Source organism: Myxocyprinus asiaticus, chromosome 44 (genome assembly GCF_019703515.2).
Source record: "Myxocyprinus asiaticus isolate MX2 ecotype Aquarium Trade chromosome 44, UBuf_Myxa_2, whole genome shotgun sequence".
NCBI classification, from domain to species: Eukaryota; Metazoa; Chordata; class Actinopteri; order Cypriniformes; family Catostomidae; genus Myxocyprinus; species Myxocyprinus asiaticus.
The window spans coordinates 35,199,877-35,224,582 of NC_059387.1; the positions used below are offsets into that span (position 1 = coordinate 35,199,877).

Genomic DNA, 24,706 nt, shown 5'->3' on the forward strand with positions numbered 1-24,706 from the left:
GTCACTGTATGTTTAACTAAACCTCACCCAACCAGAAAACAACAGACAAAAGCAAAGCGCACATGAGCGATGAGAGTACAGATAGTTTCAGCGCAGACACCTTCGGGTTAATGCCAACATTTCAGCTCTGCAACATTATATATGGCACCATAATAGAAAACTTAAAGCTGAGTTTGACAGAAGCAACCGCTGCAGTGCATCAGGAGTACAGACAGCAGAGACTGAAATGGGACAGACAGACAGCGGGACACCACACCCTGAAATAAAAGCTCTATCTGAACATCTTTAAATCACACGAGCGTAAATTTGCATCGATAAAATTTGGGCGAAGGTAATTTAGTAAGGGTGCTCTGAGTGAAGTGAATAAGTAAATTCATAAGTATGCTTTTAATTTTGTTCCCCACAATCGAGGGTTGCGTAAAAAAATTGTGCAAGTTAAAACGGGGCAATATGTTCCAGTTTTTGGAAGAAGCGCCAAATGTTTGAGGTTCAATGTCCCGTGAAGTAACAGACAGTAGCTGATAGGAAGAAAGTTCAGCTCAAATGAAGAATAATGCCCAGGGTCACACGGATCGGCAGAATCCTACAACTGTATACAGCTATTTACATCAAGGGTTCTCACATTTATACAACAGAACTTGGTAGCACTTCTTAAAAGATTTTGGATTATTTTTTGAAGGTTTTTTTTTTTTCCTTTTTTGATTACTTCTCCAAAACCCCTTCCTTAATCATAAAAGCCAACTTACATCAAAATATACTCACTACAAGTCAACACAACTAACAATATATATAACAGAAGTCAAACACGTAGAAAATCTGAGGTATTTCTGGTTTGAGGTGATCTGTGGTTCATGAACAATATCTTTCGCCTTTTTTTCACATCTAATGTTATTGTTTCGAGTTGCGCTATTTCATCTCGGAAGCCTTTGAATTTCTGGTGACGTGCGGTTGCATCTGAGAACGAGTTTTACTGAGAAGATACAGAATATTTCACCTCATTTCATCCGAGCAGCAGTACTGTGGAAATTCACTCTTGCATTATGGCATATGCAAACGCGGATTACCGTCTACCACTTTTAAGAAAAAATAAATACAATTCATGTGTGTTTTTGACCCTCTTTCTTTGCTAAATGAGTTAAACATCACTTGATTAAAATTTTTAGCCCCAAACAAAGTCTTGTTACCGCTGGGTCATATCTCAGATTTGGTCCCTGTTAGAAAGAGGTAATACATGACGGGACCCGACAAAATCCAAACACTTCCTGTGAGGATCTGACAAACCTGTCAAGAACATGTCATGGTTATTTTTCACCCCCAAAAATTACATTTTGCTTAAAGAAAACGAAGCTTATTTTTGGTGCCATTTCGATTTTTTGCATTATGACATTTTCTTTATGAAAAATGAGCACCCCCACCCAAAAATCGCATTTTCGTTATTATATCGCATTTGTTTTATTATAGGGTGATATTTGCACCCGGGATCAGATTTTTAGCTACAAATGCAATGTCTTGTATTTAATCATTTTATTAAAATAAATTCTAACTTACTTTAATAAGGTTGTTACCTATTAACTTAAATCAACTAATAGGAAATGTATCAGATGTTACAAATAAAACAGGGAATTCATTATGGGGCATTTTGAATTTCGGGGGCGGTTTTGTCACTTTCAGAGAACCCCGTTAATTTCTGCCCCTGGTAAAATAATAGTAAAGCATTTACAAATCATGGTAGTATTTGTTTGTACTGCCTTTAATTTATGCAGATTTAAATATATAAGGAAATCACTGTGTTAAAATTATTATATTGGAGTAATGAGAATCAAGTTAAACGCCTGGACGCATTATGGTAATGAGAATTTTGGGGAAATCTGTCAATAAAATAATGTCATAAATAAAGATGTTAATGGTCCTTAAATAGGCTTCAGTGGCGGATTTAGGCATGGGCGACATGGGCAGTTGACCAGGGTGGCATCTTTTGGGGGGGTGGCACGAGGCACCCACATAGACGACCCCCCCCCCCACCGTCAACAACTTTGGGGGCGTGTTGAAGTGGGTTTCACCCAAGGCGCCATACAATACCACCCCCCCAACATCTTTGGGGCCGTGTTGAAGCGGGTTTCGCCCAGGGCGCCATACAAGCTAGAAGCGCTACTGATAGGTTTCATTTTCTTTTTGCAAAATATCATTTCTTATATTTTACTTTTGATTCTGGAGTGAAATATCAGAGCCATTCTGCTCCAAAGCTCCAGATATCAAAAATGCACGTTGCATTATTACAAAAGAAAACGGATAGGAATAACAAACACTTTTGTTTAGACGGCCACATGGACTTTTTTTTTAATACTTTTTCAAATCACTCTCAGCACCGAACACACATGCGCATACGCGCACACACACGCGCACACACGCGCACACACGCGCACCACACACACACACGCGCACATAATGGTCTTGCATGTTCTGTTTTGATAATTAGAGTTAAATTCACAAGGTCACCGTTATATTTCTGTCCTAATGTGATGTGGGAGGCAGTCATGGACCCCAAAACCCCGTAACACTGGATACCTGAGAAAGATTTCCGTACCAAACTAAATGCTCACATGACACTCCACGGGTGAGATTTCACCCAGAGAATTCCCAAACGAACTCTTTTCACAGTCACCAACTTCAATACCACAAAAAAAAAAAAAAAAAAAAAAAAAAAAAAAAGCCAAAAACAAATAAAAGAAAGGAATTAGTCCAGACGTCTTTTCCGTGTTCTTCTGACACCCGTTAGTTCCGTAAAAGACATGTTTTCCGTGACTGAACAGCACGTACAGTCGGAGAGAGAACAAAAACTGAGATCCTGCGTGAAAGTTCAATTGCGCGTGTAACAGTCATAATGATCCTCGCAGGTTTTGCAGCACTGTTGAAATGTCCGACGCGGCGAATATGCAACAATGATGTATTGGTTATGAAAAGTAAAACCGTTGAAATGTTGAGGTACCTGCACATGTCGGCATTCATACGTCGGTACCTGAATGCACGTCAAGACATCCTCTCTCGGCTTGTATTATTTTAAAATCTCTGCGTTTGCTCTAATGATAAAAATACAGTAGAGAAGTGTGCTGGTAGATTTGATCCGATCAGAAAAGAATAATAATAATAATAATAATAATAATAATAATAAAGTAAAAAAAAATGCTAGGATAAAATAGCAGCTGGTTTCATGATGTTTGAGATTCACTCCGAGTCTAGAAAGACGAGGGTTGCTTGTTTTGTTTGCTTCGTGTTCGTTTCGCTCCATGTCGAGCGTTGCGTCGTGACTCAGATACTGGACTCTTTGGGCGGAAGGTCCACGTTCGTGACGGACGTCACCATGGAAACCAGGCATTCTGAGGTAGTGGCGCTGATCAGGCGGCGGATCTGAGAGATCCGTTCCTCCACGCAACCGGCCGACAGTCGCGCCTCTGCGTCATGATCCCAGCATTCCTCTATCGTCTCGCACATCTGCGCCAGACCCTGTTCAAGCGCGAAACAAATACAAAATAAAACAAATTTTGTTAAACACCAAAAAGACGTAATGCCACAGCAAGGTTATTGTCATTAACGAAATCTATTACGAAGACGAAAAGTAGCAGTGAAAAATATTTCGTTAACTAAAAAATTAATAAAAATACTAAACTAAACTGAAACTATAAATGTGCACTACAAAACGAACCAAAACTAAATAGAATCATGGAGAAAATCAGTTTTATTATTGTTGGATGATCAGATTTAAATAACCCTCAAGCCTTATTCCTCTGTGTTTTCCTCAAAAAGAACTGGCGAGCGGCCGTCTGATTGCAGAGGGCCGCAGTTCGCCTGCATACGTGACGTTTAGAGGCACGTAATTGTGGGGGAGGGGCTCTGAACCCTCAAAAAACAGCATGCGAGTAAGCACTTGCCGTCTCGGAAACATCACAAAGACAGCACAAAATAAACTGAAGCCTCATTTAGTTGACCTCAAACAACTTCGGAATATATTTCATTCCATGAATTTCGGATCTTTGGTAAATAAGCGACTAGTTGTTCGCTGTATTTTGAGCATGAGTAACTTCCGATCAATTATCATCACATGCAGGCGAACACTTGACAATAAGGTTGCACTTGTTGCATCATGAACAAACAAAAACAATATTTTTGGTAACATTTTACAACAAGGTTCCTTTTGTTAACATTGGTTAGTGCAGTAGGTATACATAGGTAACTATGTATAAAAAAATACAATTATTCATTGTTTGTTCATGTTAGTTCATACTGCAATAACCAGTGTTAATGTATACAAGCGTTGGAGGGGTCGAGGAGGCCGACTGCACCATCTTTAGTGAGCCGCTAGCATATTAATCTTGGTTAATGGTAATTTATTAATTGTTCATTCTAGTTCATAACGCATGTACATGTACCTTACATTAACATAATTTTTTATGTTAAAAATGTACTCGTATATGTTGGAATTAACATTAAGATAAATGCGTATGTGCTGTAAGTGTTGTTCACTGTTAATTTATATTAACTAATAAAGTTAACTAATGTTAACAAATGCAAACTTATTGTAAAGTGTTACAGATATTTTGTGGAAATGTATGAAAACTAAAACTAAATAAAAACTAAAAAGAGACATTTTCAAAAAATAAAAACGAAATAAAACTATTTACGCGCCATTAAAACGAACGAAAACGAAACTAAAATTTAAAAGCAAAACGAAATAAAAATAAAAACTAGTGTAATTTTCAAAACTATAATAATAACCCAGTGCCACTGTGAAAATGAAATCGACAGATTGTATCTCGGAGAATACAGAAAAGATTTAATAGTGTAAAAAAATACCGTTTTAACATTGACTAATTTTTGCCGCAACAATATTTTAAAATGCATCTCTAATGGACCCTTCACACATGGTGCAAAAATTCGGACTGTGATAAATTGGCACGTTTCTTTTTATTTATTTTTTGGTAAAACAGGTAGAGTTGTTATGGTTAATAGAAATGACATGAAAGAATTTTCGTTAATTGAAGTAATAATGAAAACAAAAATGATGCGCGAAGAAAGTTGAAAAAAATTAACTGAACTGCGTTTAAACTCCAAAACTAACAAACAAAATAAAAATGTTTTTGATATAAAGAATATTATTAAAATGTAAACCTTTACAACCACCTTTTTATTAAACGTTGACTTTGCTTAGGCAGCCAAAAATACTAATTCAACTAAAATAGAAAATAAAATACAAATAAATTGAAACTAGAATTACCAATAATCACTGATAATCACCAGTGCTGGGTAGATTACTTTGGAATTGTAATCTGGTATTGATTACAAATTACATGACTAAAATTGTAATTAGAAATGTAATCTCTTGTAATACATTTTTAGGTAATCAGATTACTTTTGGATTACTTCTGACCTAACTCTTATTTATTTGATGTCACATGCATTCAAACACGATAGTTCATAAAAAGGAAGAAAACATGAAAACTGTTAATACAAACAAACAAACAAACAAAAAAGACTCAAAGACTTACCAAAATGTATATTAGGGGGTTATGAACAGTTTACTGTCGTTGCCTGATTAATATGTAATCATGTAATTCATACAAAAGTAACTAATTATGAGTATTTGAATATGTAATCTAATTACAAGTACTTGATTACATGTAATCTGCTACAACCAAGCACTGGTAATTACCAATATTTCAACAGAACTAAATTGGAGTGATCAAAAAAAATAAAAACTATAATAACCCAGTCAAACTGTATCACTCTATTGTACCTCAATTGTTCTATTTCCATTTTACATTTGAGCGATGGGTTGCATTTCACATGAATGCACATGAACGAGTCAATTGTGTTTCATTTATATTCAAGTATGTGAACTTCTCCGACTCTGGCGAAAACTTGTGCATTTACAGAAGCACTATAAGTTGCTTTATCGTGGTGCAAATAGATTTTAAGAGAAGTGTCCAGCACTCACAGAATGCTTGAACCAGCAGTCTTTAAACACCGGTCGCAACTTCTTATGGACCACCACGTCCTGCAGATCCTCCAGTGATGGATGCTGTCCGATCTCCTCCTCAAATGGCAGCATATACTCGCCTATAGGACCTGAAAGAACACATCACAGAAAGATAGAGATTTTTTAGAGCTGACTTTATTAATGCACATTATTTATCGTAACTATTAACTATTTCAACTGTGTCTCTCGCATTAAATCTTTTCTTTACCTCTGCACTGAAGCTTTTGTTGTAAATAAATGTTGTTGTTTTTTATAAAGATTTGTGCCCTCACCATCGGCGGCTTTGCAGCGTGACACCAGCTCCCACAGCACCAGACCCATAGCGTACATGTCTATCCGCAGGAACGAGTCTCGCTGGAAGTTAATCGCCCCCTCCAACACCTCCGGTGCCATGTACCGCCGCGTGCCAACCTGACAGAAACAGACATTCACAAAACATGAACTTCATACAAGATACAAGACCTTACAACCATTAATTACAACGGTCATGTCTGGAATTTGAAACATGTTCATACTAACAAGACACTGAAAGCTGACAATTAACACGGATATTAACTCTAAGCAACCAAATTGGCCCGGTTGCTAGGGAGGGTAGAGTCACATGGGGTAACCTCCTTGTGGTCACTATAATGTGGTTCTCGCTCTCGGTGGGGCGTGTGGTGAGTTGTGCGTGGATGCCGCGGAGAATAGTGTGAAGCCTCCACACGCACTACGTCTCCACGGTAACGTGCTCAACAAGTCACGTGATAAAATGCACGAATTGACGGTCTCAGACGCGGAGGCAACTGAGATTCGTCCTCCGCCACCCGGATTGAGGCGAGTCACTACGCCACCACGAGGACTTAGAGCACATTGAGAATTGGGCATTCCAAATTGGGGAGAAAATCTTTACAGCTTTTAGTCTTTGATAAATATGACCTCATGAATAATAATAAATGTATAATATTTACATTACAAATCAGAAAAATGAAAAATCTGAACAGCTGTTCTGTTGGGGTAAAAAAAAAGAGCCAGTAGAGTATAGTTTGTTAGTTTGTGACTTAATGCCATTTTGGCTTCCGTGACTATATTCATGGTGAATAACAAGCATGCTCAGGGAGTGTTACATGCATGTGGGTCCATTTAGAAGCATCTGTTGTTCAGAACAGTGTCTTATATGGGTTACATTTAAAATGTCATGTGAACAACTTTACAAAAAAGATCAGATTTGGGCCACATTGAGCTGCCTGAACATAGCCATAGACTCCCATCGAAAATAAGCAACTATCTAGCAACCATTAAGTAATGCCCTAGCAACACCCTAGGAACTACCCAAAACATCCTGACATTGCATAAATTAAGGCTGCAAATCACGATCATTTTAATGATTAATTTTCTATGTTTTTTTTTTTATTAATCAATTAATCAGATAAAAAAAATTGTTTTCCTGTATTTGATTGAAAATGGGATTTTTTAAAAACATAAATGATATAAGATGCATTTCAATTCAATTTCAACAAACCTTAAAGACTGAATCATGAAAAGTTACGTTTGAATAATTTTATTATTCTTATTACTTTTAGGACATATGCAAAACCATTCCTTTCTTTTACTTGTAAAACTTAGTAACAAAGTACTGAAAGAGTAAAATGATCGATTGGCATGGAGTGGGACTAAAAATCAGCCCAGCAGAGGGCAATAGTGACACCAGAATAGAAATATTAATAATTCTGCTCAGCTAAAAAAAAAGAAAATGCATAATTATGCTGATTCCATACATTTTAAGTACTGTAAATGAATATTGCATGTTTCTAAACTACACTTTTCAAACATAAATTTGAATGGTATTACATGCTTATCCAGTAAAACAATATTTGCCATTGTATAAATTTACTGGTGAAATCAGACATTACATTTGGCATTATCAGGAGGACTATTAAAAATGTTAGCATTGGGGGCCTGGGTAGCTCAGTGAGTATTGACGCTGACTACCACCCTGGAGTTGCGAGTTCGAATCCTGAGTGACTCCAGCCAGGTTTCCTAAGCAACCAAATTGACCCGGTTGCTAGGGAGGGTAGAGTCACATGGGGTAACCTCCTCGTGGTCGCTATAATGTGGTTCGCTCTCGGTGGGGCGTGTGGATGCCGCTACGTCTCCGCGTGATGAGATTCCATCCGGAATTAGGCAAGTCACTACGCTACCACGAGGACTTAGAGCGCATTGGGAACTGGGCATTCCAAAGACACATAATATAGCTCTTTTACACATCTGCGCTGCTCTTACACTTTAGTTTAGAACGCCATGAACACAAGCGGAGTGATACAAAAAGTGAAGGGTTCGAGTGTTGATGGTGTTAGACCAGCACTCATGGAACGTCTCTTATCCAATCAGATTCAAGGACCAGAACTAACAGTTGTATAATACAGTGCAATCATCTGTAAACGCAATGCAGATTCATTCTCGTGCCGAAAAGTCGCATCGTTGCCAACTGTATTACATGCGCTTACATGATGAGGGGAAACCATCTAAAACGCTTTAAAAATCATCAGAGACATCCGTGTGATATACTGAACATGAAAGCTGCGCAACTGATTAAACTGAAATCGAGGTACGATATTGCACGGTTACTAAACCGCAAAGCACATTTGAATGAAAATGATTGCGCTCCCTTTCTCCGTTGCGATCGGTTTGATTGACGCGGATGCGCATGCTCACTTGCTCAGTGAAGTTTAACGGAGACTCGCATGCTGTAAAGACAAACAGTTTTGCGAAATGGAAATACGCACCTATTTTTGAATTCATGACATGCATACATTCTAAAACATGGAATATAGCAGTTAAATGTAAGTTAGGCGCTGGAGAGAAACAACTCTTAAGCGCATCAAACAGCACAATCACTCTGTCAACGTACCTGAAGCAGAAACCGCTCCACATTAAACTGTATGCTAATTATGATCTCTGAAGTGTTTATAGTGCTCTCGTGCGCTGGACAACTTGGGTGGTGTTTTTTCCGCTTCAACTTGTCGCTTTTTTAAACGAGTTATCATGCAAACACCGGGCTGTAAAGTGACGTCACTGACGGTGCTTCACTGTGCTCGCTGCATATATTTTATTGATTAGTTGTTGCAGCTCTAGCATAAATATAAATGTAACAAGGTTAAAATGGGCAAGGAGGCGGCGGGAACTGTCTGAACGGTCAAAATTATGTTTAATGAAAACTTAAGACACAAACATAAAACACACACGGCAGCTGCACTCTCTCTCTCTAACTGCCGCAACCGGCTGCATTTATCCCTCTCCTCAGCTGATTAGACTGATTGGGGGCCTGCCGTGTCCTCACACGGCCTGGCCCTGCCCTCCTCCTCATCACACTCCTCCCTCCTTTGCCTCAGGCCGGGGAACCCCCGGCATGACGTACATCCCCCTGTTGCCTTCCCGGTCATGCCTGCCGGCAGGCTTTCCCTGCCTTTCGAGACCTGGGAGGGAGACAAGGGGAGGGAAAAGAGGAGAGGGAAAGGCGGAGCGACAGTGAGAGAGAAGAGAGAGTAAAAATATTGCTCGCCGGTTCCCAGACACGCCGTCGCCTGGTCCTCGACCACTCCTCTACTCTCTGGTGGATGACAGCCGCTCCTCCCCGGGCGGACTGGAGCGAGTCCTCTGACCCTTGGCGGATGGAACGCCCCTCATCCCCTCGCAGACGGCGGTCGTTTCTCCCCGTCAAGGCGGCCGGCAGAGATTCCTCTGTCCCCCGGCGGACGGCCGCGGCTGCTCCTTTGGGCAGTGGCGAGGACTCCACGACAGCGCATCCTTCCTCCTTCCCGGGTTTCGTCACGAATGTAACAAGGTTAAAATGGGCAAAGAGGCGGCGGGAACCGGCTGTAAATAATGTTTAATGAAAACTTAGACACAAACATAAACACACACGGCAGCTGCGTGTGGCTCTCTCTCCCAAACTGCCACATCCGGCTCGGCATTATCCCTCTCCTCAGCTGATTAGCCTGCCCTCCTCCTCATCACAATAAACTAAATATAAACCAGTACCATAAAACTGTAAAAAAATAAAATAAATATTTGGTCATTTATTGATTGTTGTGGAGAATCCAAAAGGCAATTTGATCAAGATCACTGTTGTTTTCCTCTTATACGGGTCAAAAATGACCCAAACAAAACAGGATTAATCAGTTTTAGGTGAAGTTTAGCATGTTACATTGCTGTAACCTCTCGGAATTTCATGTTAACTATCCACATACTGCTCCAAACTTTGGTCTCACCTGACCGTGTGTATCTCCAGGCGGTTTACCCGGCTCAAACCGAACCGCCAACCCGAAATCACCAATCACAGCTGTGAGATCATTCTTCAACATCACGTTTTTACTCTTGAAGTCTCTGTGGGTTGAAGGTTTGAGTGTGGTTACAACATACTGTTATTTCTAGCATCATACTCTCTTAGAATCAAAATACACTGATAAAAAAAAAACCACACCTGTGAGCGATCGCTGGTTTTGGTCCTTCCCCTTTAAATCGAGGAATGTCCTCGTGAAGGTACGCCAGACCGCATGCCATCGTCTCTGCGATGTGACACAGTTCATTCCAGCTCACGGCGTTCCCCTTCAGATAGTCCGTCAGCGAACCCTGTAAGCCATAAAGAAGCAATTAAAAACACTCAATACTCGCACTATAAGATTGAATGCAATATCAGAAAAAATGTCGCTAAAAAAGGAAAAGCTGCATGTGTTCGAGTGGTCTGAAACTTTTCTTACCCAACAAAACACCTTCCCAAACTTCCTCTCAGATTAAAGCAGCTCATTTATTTGATTCAAGTCTTACGACCTTTGACCCCTCACCCTCTCATGAAACTCAGTGATGAGCCAGAACTCCGTCTCCAGGTTTGTTCCGCGTTTCTCAGCGGTGATGTAGCGCAGGAGGTTATCGTGTTTCATGCCCGGCGTCAAGAACATGTCGCGCTCGTTCTGCCATGACTGCTTGTCCTGTGAAGAAATTACGCTGTTAATTCACTGATTTAATAAACCGAGCAGTACGACACAGATTTATGGGTGTTTGCAAACCTGAATGGGGAAAATCTTCACAGCTACATATTCATTCATCATCTGTGCTTTCCACACGCAGCCGAAGCGCCCTCGAGCTTTAATCTCCAGTAACTGCAGCGGTTTGAGTCCCACAAGTGGCGAGAGGGGCGCTAGACCAGGGTCCTACAAAAATACCAGGATGTGTAAGAGTAACATTTTATTTATATTTTTATTTGATACTTTATTACGGAATTTACATACGTTAGGGAGCACCATTAATTCCGTTAACTTTTTTTAACGTGTTACTTTTTTTTTTACAATTATTCACACTGCCTTAATTATTACTAATAAATTTAACTATTTAATGGACATTGGTGTAATTTATCATACAACTATAGCCGCCAAAAGCATCAAGTCAATCGAGATCATGCTTTTATACACTAATCATCCACTATTCAGCAGCCATGGTATTTTCCCATTTATTATGTGTTGTGAAAAATGTGTCGAGGAGAGAGAGCGGTCTGACCTCGTTGATGTCCACGTGTCCGTACGGCAGTTTGCGATGACGGTACATCCAGAATGCCAGCAGCAGCGCCATGGACAACATAGTGATGGGCAACAGCGAGTAAACCAGCACGTTCAACAGAGAAGGCGGCAGAGGCGGCGGCTTGATTTCTGATGGATCAGAGAGACACACAGACAGACATGGAGACAGCATCTCTAACAGACTTACTCAGAACGTATTTCTAATAGAAAGTGTGAAAAGTGTTTTGAAAACTATGGAAGTATACAAATAGCACACTGAATTGCATTAAGTGAAAAATAATTGCATTTTTGGGGGATGCAATTTCATATTTCAGAATTACATATTATACAGTATATTAGATTTCAATTCGGTTGGAAATTCAACAGTGGTGAAGCCTAGCAAGTGAAGTGCATCATAGTGATGCCGCGGTGTGCGTTTTTTTTTTCTTCCCCAATTTGGAATGCCCAATTCCCAATGCGCTCCAAGTCCTCATGGTGGTGTAGTGACTCGCCTCAATCCGGGTGGCGGAGGACGAATCTCAGTTGCCTCCGCGTCTGAGACCGTCAATCCGCGCATCTTATCACGTGGCTTGTTGAGCACATTACCACGGAGACGTAGCGCGTGTGGAGGCTTCACGCTATTCTCCGCGGCATCCACGCACAACTCACCACACGCCCCACCGAGAGTGAACCACATTATAGCGACCACGAGGAGGTTACCCCATGTGACTCTACCCTCCCTAGCAACCGGGCCAATTTGGTTGCTTAGGAGACCTGGCTGGAGTCACTCAGCACGCCCTGGATTCGAACTCATGACTCCAGGGGTGGTAGTCTGTGTCAGTTCTCGCTGAGCTACCCAGGCTCCCACGCGGTGTGCGTTTTTGAAGGTTAGATTACCGCGGTTAACCGGTTGTACGACTATTTGCAATTTTTCTTATTATAAAACAACACCGATGCAAAAAATGCATATCATAACACAACTGAACATCTTAGTGGATGTATTTCAGGGATATGTGGATGCAAGGGCAGCCCTACAATAAGAAAAACGATAAATATACAAAAAATAAATAGGAGGTATATAATAAGAGATGCTCCAATCTAGGGCACGACACCAGTTATGCGCATCCCGAGCTCAGTGATGTGCTTCTTACCAGAGTGCTTCATAAAGTGCATAAATGCAAGATTATTGTGGGAGCGCAACATGTAGCCTAGTTCAAGATATCCAACAGTTTTACCTTCTGCAACAGTTTATTAAAGCAATCCGTTGTCTGTCAGACACCCCAACATAAAGAATCGGCAACAGACTCTATAAAATTGCTGCCCACAACACCTCACAATTAAACCTGTGGACTATGCATCATAAAGGGGAACATTGCTTACAGCAGGCGATTTAAAGTCCGATCATGACTAAAATTAACATTTATTGTTGAATGCGGTGAATATACACAGGCAATGCTTTAAATAATGAGGACGATTTAAGACGCAACTTTACTCGCTGATAGAACGAAGCACGCTTAAACATTACAAAAAGTGTCATCTTTAATTCATCACTTTAAAATCAACAGCTAAAATTTACTAGTTTGTTGTTGGACGACTAGTGAAGCATCCTGTCCCATTTGTAGGATGTGTATCTTTCGATAACTTCTGTCTGCATAATTTACATCCGTCGTCTACAGTCTGTCATTTAAACGCTCCCAAACAGACGATTTAAGTCGCTTTTTTGATGGATAGGAGTCTGGTAGATCGAATTATATTTTGTAGTTTGTGTGTTTAAGCTTCAGTTTCAGGTGAATTGAAAGTATACATTCAGTTCGCGACACCTGGCCACCTTCTGTAACCATAGCAACAGCTCCAGTACCCACACAGGCACGAGAGTTTTCACATTTAGGCTTACAAAATCTTAAGAATAACTCTTTTATATTTTATATTTATACTTTATATTATTTTGCAACATCTAAAAGTATTTCACGGTTTTAACCGTGGATTCTAAATTCTTGTGGTTAAATCAACCGTGACATTTTTAATCGCGGTTAATAGAGAAATTGTATAAATCGCTGCATCCCTAGCGCATCGGCACGCTACTGCTTTTCAACTAATGTTCATTCGCTAATGCACAAGGTTGAATTGAACTAATTTTACCACTGAAATTTTAGAGGCAAATTTGCAAAGCAAAATATAATGAACCAAATATTACCTGTTGAATAATAAAAAAAGTAATATTTTGGAACTGAACTTTGGAAGGTACTGTAAATATTTGTATCGAAATTTTAAATGACATTTTGTGTGAAATTATTTCAAATGAAATATTCACAGCTTAAATATACAATCATTTGAAATTGCATCCCCAAAAAATGCAAGCACTGTTAATGCAATGCATTTCTTTTTTTATTTAGTGCAATTCTGCATGCACTTTATTTTTCAAAGACATTCGTCATTAAAATACTTCCATAGAAAACCTGGTTAGAAAAAAAAAGGTCATTTTTAAATATAAAATAATTCCATAATAATTCCAACTCTACATTTGGATTGGATCAGATAACATATAGCCGATATACGCTCATTATTTAAACACTCTAGTTGTTGAGTATTCTGATTATTATTATCAGGGCTGACAATCAGTATTTTTTTTTTAATCAAATTAATTACATTAAAAATTACAATTATTTCATTGAATTAATCGCAATTACTCGTGTAAAACAATACTTGCTGAGAAAGGCCCCCAAATAAATCTAACTCAATATACACTATATTGCCAAAAGTATTCGCTCATCTGCCTTTAGACGCATATGAACTTAAGTGACATCCCATTCTTAATCCATAGGGTTTAATATGACGTCGGCCCACCCTTTGCAGCTATAACAGCTTCAACTCTTCTGGGAAGGCTTTCCACAAGGTTTAGGAGTGTGTTTATGGGAATTTTTGACCATTCTTCCAGAAGCGCATTTGTGAGGTCAGACACTGATGTTGGACGAGAAGGCCTGGCTCGCAGTCTTCGCTCTAATTCATCCCAAAGGTGCTCTGTCGGGTTGAGGTCAGGACTCTGTGCAGGCCAGTCAAGTTCTTCCACACCAAACTCGCTCATCCATGTTTTTATGGACCTTGCTTTGTGCACTGGTGCGCAGTCATGTTAGAACAGGAAGGGACCATCCCCAAACTGTTCCCACAAAGTTGGGAGCATGGAATTGTCCAAAATCTCTTGGTATGCTGAAGCATTCAGAGTTCCTTTCACTGGAACTAAGGGGCCAAGCCCAGCTCCTGAAAAACAACCCCACACCATAATCCCCCTCCACCAAACTTCACAGTTGGCACAATGCAGTCAGACAAGTACCGTTCTCCTGGCAACCGCCAAACCCAGACTCGTCCATCAGATTGCCAGATGGAGAAGCGTGATTCGTCACTCCAGAGAACGCGTCTCCACTGCTCTAGAGTCCAGTGGCGGCGTGCTTTACACCACTGCATCCGACGCTTTGCATTGCACTTGGTGATGTATGGCTTGGATGCAGCTGCTCGGCCATGGAAACCCATTCCATGAAGCTCTCTACGCACTGTTCTTGAGCTAATCTGAAGGCCACATGAACTTTGGAGGTCTGTAGCGATTGACTCTGCAGAAAGTTGGCGACCTCTGCGCACTATGCGCCTCAGCATCCGCTGACCCCGCTCTGTCATTTTACGTGGTCTACCACTTCGTGGCTGAGTTGCTGTCATTCCCAATCGCTTCCACTTTGTTATAATACAACAGTTACTGACAGTTGACTGTGGAATATTTAGTAGCGAGGAAATTTCACGACTGGACTTGTTGCACAGGTGGCATCCTATCACAGTACCACGCTGGAATTCACTGAGCTCCTAAGAGCGGCCCATTCTTTCACAAATGTTTGTAGAAGCAGTCTGCATGCCTAGGTGCTTCATTTTATACACCTGTGGCCATGGAAGTGATTGGAACACCTGAATTCATTTATTTGGATGGGTGAGCGAATACTTTTGGCAATATAGTGTATAATAATACATATTTATTAAATATTATTTATAATACAAATATATTACATATATTTTTAATATAATTCAGATAATTCAAAATGTAACCATTTAATGGGCACTGGCGACATTTATCATTTCACTATAGCCACCAAAAGCATCAAGTCAATTGAGATCATGCTTTTATACACTAATCATCCACTATTCACCAGCCATGGTATTTTCCCATTTATTTTCCCTACGAACCTTTCAGTAAATTCTTCAATATATACAGTGTGTGTGTATGTATATATATATATATATATATATATATATATATATATATATATACACACACGGATCAGCCACAACATTAAAACCACCTGCCTAATATCATGTAGGTCCCCCTCGTGCATCCAAAACAGCTCTGACCCATTGAGGCATGGCCTCCACAAGACCTCTGAAGGTGTCCTGTGGTATCTGGCACCAAGACGTTAGAAGCAGATCCTTTAAGTCCTGTAAGCTGCGAGATGGGGCCTCCATAGATCGGACTTATTGGTCCAGCACATCCCATAGATGCTCAATCGGATTGAGATCTGGGGAATTTGGAGGCCAGGGCAACACCTTGAACTCTTTGTCATGTTCCTCAAACCATTCCTGAACAATTTTTGCAGTGTGGCAGGATGCATTATCCTGCTGAAAGAGGCCACTGCCATCAGGGAATACCGTTGTCATGAAGGGGTGTACGTGGTCTGCAACAATCTTTAGGTAGGTGGTACGTGTCAAAGTAACATCCACATGAATGTCAGGACCCAAGGTGTCCCAGTAGAACATTGCCCAGAGCATCACACTGCCTCCGCCGGCCTGCTTTCTTCCCATGGTGCGTCTTGCTGCCATCTCTTCCCCAAGAAAATGTGATTCATCAGAACAGGCCACTATCTTCCATTGTTCCATGGTCCAGTTCTGACCCTCACATGCCCATTGTAGCCACTTTTGGTGGTGGACAGGGGTCAGCATGGACGGCTACACAGCCCCATACGCAGCATACGCATGTGTTCTGACACCTTTCTATCATGGCCAGCATTACGTTTTCAGCAATTTGTGTTACAGTAGCTCTTCTGTGGGATTGGACCAGACGGGCTAGCCTTCGTTCCCCACGCACATCAATGAGCCTGTCGCCAGTTTACCGGTTGTCCTTCCTTGGACCACTTTTGGTAGGTACTAACCACTGCATACCAGGAACACCCCACAAGACCTGCCATTTTGGAGATGCTCTGACCCAGTCGTCTAGCCAACACAATTTGGTCCTTGTCAAAGTCACTCAGATCCTCACACTTGCCCATTTTTCCTGCTTTTAACACATGAAATTCAAGAACTGACTGTTCACTTGCTGCCTAATATATCCCACCCTTTGACAGGTGCCATTGTAATGAGATAAGCAATGTTATTCACTTCACCTGTCAGTGGTGTTAATGTTGTGGCTGATCAGTGTATAGTCTAAACCATGAACCAAACAGAGAAAAAACACAAATTACAAACTCTGATCAAAGCTAAAAATGTATCTGAAATGACTTGCAATACACAGACGTGACGATTTACTTTGAGACATTGCAATGAAATGTTTCGAAATAATGCAAGATCATTCCACTATTGTGAAAGACAAAATACACGTGCACAATTAACAGCAATGAGTCGAGGGGTCGTTTGGGGTCATCTCACCTGGTCCGTTGACGTCGGGCAGGTGTGTGAATCTCTCATTGCAGAAGTTTCCTTCACAGCAGCAGAAGAAGACCTGAGGGTTCTCCTCTGTGGCCACACACTCCTGTCTGTGATAGTGAGAGACAAATGAGACACTCGTTATATACTGAGAGCACTAACGAGAGATTTGAGATGGACCGATGAGTGCTTCTCACAAGAGGTTTGTTTTTAAACACCCGCTCAAACGCAAGAGCTCTCGGCCTGAACAGCAGCTGTAAACACGCATGCAGAAAAACATCTTATTATGTAGAAGGCCAGAAGTTTATCTGAAAATGCTTAGCCATCTCTTATAAACAGTGTGGTATAAACTGCGGTGTGGATCAATTCAATTGAATGACACAAACGCACCATTCATGGCTTTTATATATTTGTTAAAATTCCTTTATTTGGGCAATAAAATGTGCACAATAATCACATTATCTCAAATAACAGCGAACAGACGATTATTTAATAATCGCGACAGGCCTAATTGACATTATAAGTGCACCTCAATATAAAAAAATAAAACGCCTTTTAAGAGTATATTATTTGTTTATGCATTTCTATTCAATTTTGCCAATTGTTGACCACTTTGTGTGTTCTAAACGGGTTTCAGCGAGCCTGCTGCGCTTAGTTATTCTCCAGCACGCTCAGCGCACTTTGTGTTGTTTAATTCAGCAGCGACAGGCAGTTCAGCCCGAGCACAGGGCAGAGGTCATGACCTTAATAAGGCACACAAGGTCATATAATATGTAAGGGATAATGTACAGTCAAGCCAGTCGTTATCGCAGAATAAACCCCGACAGCGTGATCAGGACCAGGATGAGAAGTAGAGAACTCGTCTCACCCTGAAGGGATTTATTTGCTGTAATGACGAGCTGATTGTACAATATCACGCTTATTACATGCCTAACACGGATATATATATATATATATATATCTCAATATGTATGTGTTTGCTTTGAAATGGCTTGATTGAATGATTTAAAAAAATCATCAAGAGAAAACATCATTTCAAAGATTGAATCAATTCATTTCCGTGATTCAGTTCAAACTGTCCATTTTAATGAATCTATACGAAACTCTGATTTAATAATTCATTTTCCTCATGAATGCAAAATGTTCATGGAAGCCCCTGCAAGGCTGGACAAAAAAATAATAATAATTAAAAACTCTAATATGGCTTAAATGTTTTTTTATTTTATCAGAGGAACCATCATTTCAACTAAACAGCCATTGTAACCAAACAGATTACAAAATGTTTAATACATGAATTAAACAATCTAGTTATTGATTAATATGAATAATGAAGGCAAGTTTTCCACAAAGATTTATATGCAAGCATTTCCATTTATATGCACCACTATACAAAAATTCATAATAATAAAAAGATGCATTTTTACAAAAATAGTGAATAAACAAGCATGTGCAAAAACCAGAAATTAATTATTTTTTTTGGAACCCAGTTGAATATTATTTTACTGCTGAATTTTGTGTATTAACATTGTGGGTCCCAGTCAAGTTTATTATTATTATTATTATACTGAATTTTATTATTATTATTATTATTATACTGAATGTATTATTATTATTATTATACTGAATGTATTATTATTATTATTATTATACTGAATTTATTATTATTATTATTATTATTATAATACTGAATTTATTATTATTATTAATTTATTATTATTATTATTATTATTATACTGAATGTATTATTATTATTATTATTATACTGAATTTATTATTATTATTACTAATTTAATATTATTATTATTATACTGAATTTATTATTATTATTATTATTAATTTATTATTATTATTATACTGAATGTATTATTATTATTATTATTATTATACTGAATTTATTATTATTATTAATTTAATTATTATTATTATTATACTGAATTTATTATTATTATTATTATTATTAATTTATTATTATTATTATTATTATTATTATACCGAATGTATTATTATTATTATTATTATATTATTATTATACTGAATTTATTATTATTATTATTATTATTATTATTATACTGAATTTATTATTATTAATTATTATTATTATTATTATTATACTGAATGTATTATTATTATTATTATTATACTGAATGTATTATTATTATTATTATTATTATTATTATACTGAATTTATTATTATTATTATTTGAAGGCTTAGATTAAGGCTGTCACGATCATGAAATTTGGCTGACGATTAACTGTCGAACAAATAATTGTGATCTTTTAGGGCTTTGATGATTGTCATATTTCTTTAGGTGCATGTGTGCTTTACACACCTTAAGAAGTCATTTTCACATATTTAACTTCAAATATGTAAATCAAATAATAAAATGGTGATATATGACTTCCTTTTAAGGCTTTAAAACTATATGAATGACATGACAAATAATGCTTTAAATCTCAAAATATTTCTTAACACTTAAAATATGTCTCTCTTTTTGGTCAACTTTAGTTTTGGTAAATTTTACATTTACACTGTTGTTGTTTTTGGAACTCAAATATCTAAATTATATTTTTTTATTAAGAAATTATGGCATTTAAATATTCGCTTAAAATTCCCTTATTTGGGCATTAAAATGTGATTGAAATATAAAGTGTATTCTCAAAATAACAGCAATCAGACGATTATTTAATTAGATTTGTTTAATATAATTTACATTCACCTAGAAATTTAATTTTGGTGGAACACTAAACATTTTTAATTGGCATTGCAATGGCGATTGAAATGATCACTTGGTTACATCCAGCATTTTAATAACGTTTTATTCTATAATATCTCACTGATATCAAGAGCAATCTCATCACGTGGCGAGCGCACAGGTACGAGCTCTAAGTAGGTCAGCGGTGAACACCAGGAGGAGGATTCATTCAGGACAAACGGAGATATGAAACATTAAATAATGAGTCTGGACTTGCAGAGATTTATTTCACATGCACAACATCTCTTCTCTTCAGAGACCTCATACTAGTCATCTTCTAAGAAACAGCACAAATACTCCATTACATGATGCAAGATCGCTGCAAAACATCCTCTGACTTGGTAACAAATGACTGCTTCCAGAAAACAAAGCGTTAAAACACTGCTGTTGTTTGAAACAGCCCCCCCTGGGTAGCTCAGCGAGTTAAGACGCTGACTATCACACCTGGAGTTCGAATCCAGGGCGTGCTGAGTGACTCCAGCCAGGTCTCCTAAGCAACCAAATTGGCCTGGTTGCTAGGGAGGGTAGAGTCACGTGGGGTAACCTCCTTGTGGTCGCTATAATGTGGTTCTCGCTCTCGGTGGGGCGCGTGGTGAGTTGTGCGTGGATCGCGGAGAGTAGCATGACGTAGAAGCAGACAGTTCACACTGACCGCTATAGCGCCACTTGTGGCTACTTTGAGAATGCAACGCATACTTGTTTTGTGTTATGAATTACACAACAACGTGCAAAACCAAGCTTGTGTAGCTAGAAGCATCTGCGTTCACATACATGCATAGAGTACGTTATAAAAGAGAGTAGCGGTTATGAGTCACGAGTCATATGACTGACCTGTCATAGCAGTTGAAGTCGTCTAACCAGCATCCCTTCTTGACGAGCTCGATGCTGCCCGAGTTGTTCCTCCAGGAGGCGTAGCAGTGCGAGCGTTTGTCCTTCTCGCCTTCACATCGCTCCACACCACTGCGGTTCGTCTTCTCGATCTCCCAGTTGATGTTGAAGTACAAGCATTCCCGCGTCTCCACCTCTCCATGGCTGGGGTCTGGATGGACACAAGAGTTGGTCAGTAATGTCAGATTGCAAAATCGCAGTTTCTCTAGCAGCGTCAGGACCATACAGATCTTGCCCGAATACGAAGACATGCAGTACTGACACTTTGTGTTTGTCAGTGTTGCTAGTGAATGTGCTGAACTCCACCTGTGGTTCTTCTGCTATAGACACCTGTGTGAAACACCACAAGTTTGTACAGTTAAGTTTGATTCCAAGCATTAAACATTATAGAGAGAGTGATGCCCAGCCTCGAGAATGACCGACAGTAACATTAACGATTGAGCGGGAGCACACGTATGATTGCATCATACACACTAGTGAGGGGAGTTTTATCAGAAAGTAAAGCTCAAGGGTGGATGAGAGCACAGCATGTTTGAGGTGCGTGACCTTTGAACCCACCTGAATAAGCTGACACTGAATGCAGGTCATGAAAATTTATACGGAAGTGAATAATAGCTCCAAAATATTTTGTGGACAGATTTCCCAAAAGATATATATATTCTGATATCTATAATTATATATGAAAAATCCTCCTCAGATGCAACAATGCGTCACCAGAAATGTATATATTTCGAGACAAAATAGCACAACTCAAACCAATAAAATTAGTTATGAAAAGGACAAAAAAAAAAAAAAGTTAAAAAAAAAAAAGTAAAAGATATTGATTGTTGCTGAACCACATATTTTGTTAGATGTGTTGACATTTAAGTTTGTTTTTATGATTAGGGAAAATGGTTTGAAGTAAACAAATAAGCAATGTTAGGAAAACAACAAAAAAAAAAACAAACAAAAATCTTTTATGAAGTACTACTATACACACACACACACACACACATCCAATATAGGGACGTGCACGAGTAGTCAAATACTCGACTATTCGTTTTGCAATAAGTATTCGATAAGTAAAAATACTATTCGGATTTTGCTAAGTTTTGCTTTGCTGGCCATATATACAGTGAGATGCATGTTAAATCCTGAACACACTAATTAAAACTCGCAGTTATAACAGAATGCACTGGGTGGCGCTGTTGAGTGTGGACACAAGTTGATCATATTTGATGAGCAAACCGTTCTGTCAGTACGTTTAGATGGACACCAAAAAGCAAGTCATTGCGAGAATGTGGCTTACTGCGAGAAAGCTCTTTACTCCCGTACATGTGCCACTCGTCAGAAAGCAGCATCCCCGTTGCAACGTAATCCCTGTGACGCTTCTGTAAGCAACAAACATGGCATCCGAGAAAGACTCTTCTAGCGGAGGGACATTCCATCAATTAAACTGGTGTGTATAAATGAGTATAATTTACTGAGCATGTGGCTATGCTTGTTTTTCTCAACAAACACATGACATGATACAATATAAACATAACTATTATATGCAGAATGTTCAATATAACACTATTATAATATGACACCAGTCTATATAAGATCACACAGCTGAAAATGCATATCAGAGCAAAAACCAAGCCATCAGTCAAAGGAACTGCCTGCAGAGCTCAGAGACAGGATTGTGTCAAGGCACAAATCTGGGGAAGGCTACAAATATGTTTTGGCTCCATTGAAGGTTCCCAAGAGCACAGTGGCCGCCATAATTCTTAAATAGAAGAAGTTTGAAGTCTTCCTAGAGCTGGCCGCCCGGCCAAACTGAGAAATTGGGGGATAAGGGCCTTGGTAAGAGAGTAGGGATGCACTGATCCGATACCTGGATCGGTATCGGCTCCGTCACTGACGTTTTTAGAAGGATCGAGTATCGTTCCGACGAGCCCGATCCAGTGTTTCCCATGAGCCCGATCCAGTGTTTCCCATTAATTACCTAGACTGTGGCGGCGCGAAAATATTTGTACACTTCTCATAATAACAAACTATCTCTAAAGTTGTGTTTTGCACCGTTGCTTCAGCAAAGCAATAATCCCAGACAATCAGTCCGATATATAAGATATAAACTCAGCAAAAAAAGAAACGTCCTCTCACTTTCAACTGCTTTTATTTTCAGCACACTTAACATGTGTAAATATTTGTATGAACATAAAAAGATTCAACAATTAAGACATAAACTGAACAAGTTTCATAGACATGTGATTAACAGAAATGGAATAATGTGTCCCTGAACAAGGGGGGGGGGGTCAAAATCAAAAGTAACAGTCAGTATCTGGTGTGGCCACCAGCTGCATTAAGTACTGCAGTGCATCTCCTCCTCATGGACTGCACCAGATTTGCCAGTTCTTGCTGTGAGATGTTACTCCACTCTTCCACCAAGGCACTTGCAAGTTCCCGGACATTTCGGGGGGAATGGCCCTAGCCCTCACCCTCTGATCCAACAGGTCCCAGACGTGCTAAATGGGATTGAGATCCGGGCTCTTCGCTGGCCATGGCAGAACACTGACATTCCTGTCTTGCAGGAAATCATACACAGAATGAGCAGTATGGCTGGTGGCATTGTCATGCTGGAGGGTCATGTCAGGATGAGCCTGCAGGAAGGGTACCACATGAGGGAGGAGGATGTCTTCCCTGCAGTGACAACAAGCTCAGTCCGATGATGCTGTGACACACCGTCCCAGACCATGATCGATCCCGCTCCAGAGTACAGCAGACATGTTCACAAGTCCAAATCAAGTCTCGAGTCTTTCAAGGCCAAATCTAAGTTGTTTTTTTTTTTTTTTGGCAATAGACTAGTTCTTTATCTGCAGCTGGTTAGCTTAATATACCCTGCGTAAGGTCATTTCAATTTTCAAATATTAAAAGTGACTACTTTAAGGGATTGCCTTGTTTATTATTTTAAGGGATAGCTATCCATTTTTTACTTTATGTTTGTCAACTTGCAAATAAAGAGAAAATTATATAATTCACTGACTGGATTACTCAAAATTACACATTGCGACATGGCTTAATATCGAATACAATTTTATTGATTTTTCAGAAAAAAATGTAACTATATCGTGATATATATCATTATCGTGACATAAAATTACTCATACCGTGATATTAGATTTTGGTCATATCACCCACCCCTACTTGGGATTGTCAAAATAAAAGCACGAGGGTTTTAAAGTTAAAGGTGCGCAACTGAAATGTATTACTGTTGCATTTTAAAAATATTTAATAATTATTATTATTATTACCATTATTATTTGTTTACAAATTATAACAATATTAAAGTTGAATGGGTTCCAAACAAATAACTTTGAATGAAAAGTGGACAGATATCTTACAACTAAATTGAACAAAAAATAGATCTGAATTCTTTAAAGTCCAGATACAAGTTGAGAAAAATTTGCAAAGAAAGTTGGCTTCTTTTCTACTGAAGACAGACTGGAATTACTGTTAATTTTGCTGCTACACTATCCAGCAGACAAGTTAAAGTTTTTCTTAACAAGCTACACATTTATATTGAAATAATGTGTAGTTAGAGGTTTGTGTATCTTTACATATTAAAAAGTAACCCCAATTAGTTTCACACAATGAGGTAAAGATATTCTAATCTGATTACGCAAAAAACAACACTGGAATCGGATCGGCCGATACTGATATTTCAGATATCGGATGAGAAAAAGTGGTATCGGTGCATCCCTATAAGAGAGGTGACCAAGAACCCGATGGTCACTCTGGTTGAGCTCCAGAGATCATGTGTGGAGATGGGAGAAACTTGCAGAAGGACAATCATCACTGCAACACTCCAC

At 39.0% G+C, this 24,706-nt stretch overlaps 1 protein-coding gene across 1 annotated transcript in view; it reads right to left on the reverse strand.

Annotated features, from left to right (window-relative positions):
• LOC127434624 (activin receptor type-2B-like) overlaps window positions 1-24,706 on the reverse strand; it is a 64,620-nt gene that overhangs the window by 1,657 nt on the left and 38,257 nt on the right. The window contains exons 2-11 of the mRNA XM_051687497.1: window positions 20,817-21,024; window positions 17,236-17,342; window positions 11,564-11,712; window positions 11,077-11,220; window positions 10,855-10,998; window positions 10,494-10,642; window positions 10,282-10,396; window positions 6,304-6,442; window positions 5,990-6,120; window positions 1-3,501 (exon numbers count right to left, since the gene is read on the reverse strand). The exon at window positions 1-3,501 is cut by the window's left edge and continues 1,657 nt beyond it. Coding sequence (XP_051543457.1) covers window positions 3,307-3,501; window positions 5,990-6,120; window positions 6,304-6,442; window positions 10,282-10,396; window positions 10,494-10,642; window positions 10,855-10,998; window positions 11,077-11,220; window positions 11,564-11,712; window positions 17,236-17,342; window positions 20,817-21,024 — 1,481 coding nt within the window. The 3' untranslated portion in view covers window positions 1-3,306. The remainder of the gene's footprint in view (window positions 3,502-5,989; window positions 6,121-6,303; window positions 6,443-10,281; window positions 10,397-10,493; window positions 10,643-10,854; window positions 10,999-11,076; window positions 11,221-11,563; window positions 11,713-17,235; window positions 17,343-20,816; window positions 21,025-24,706) is intronic.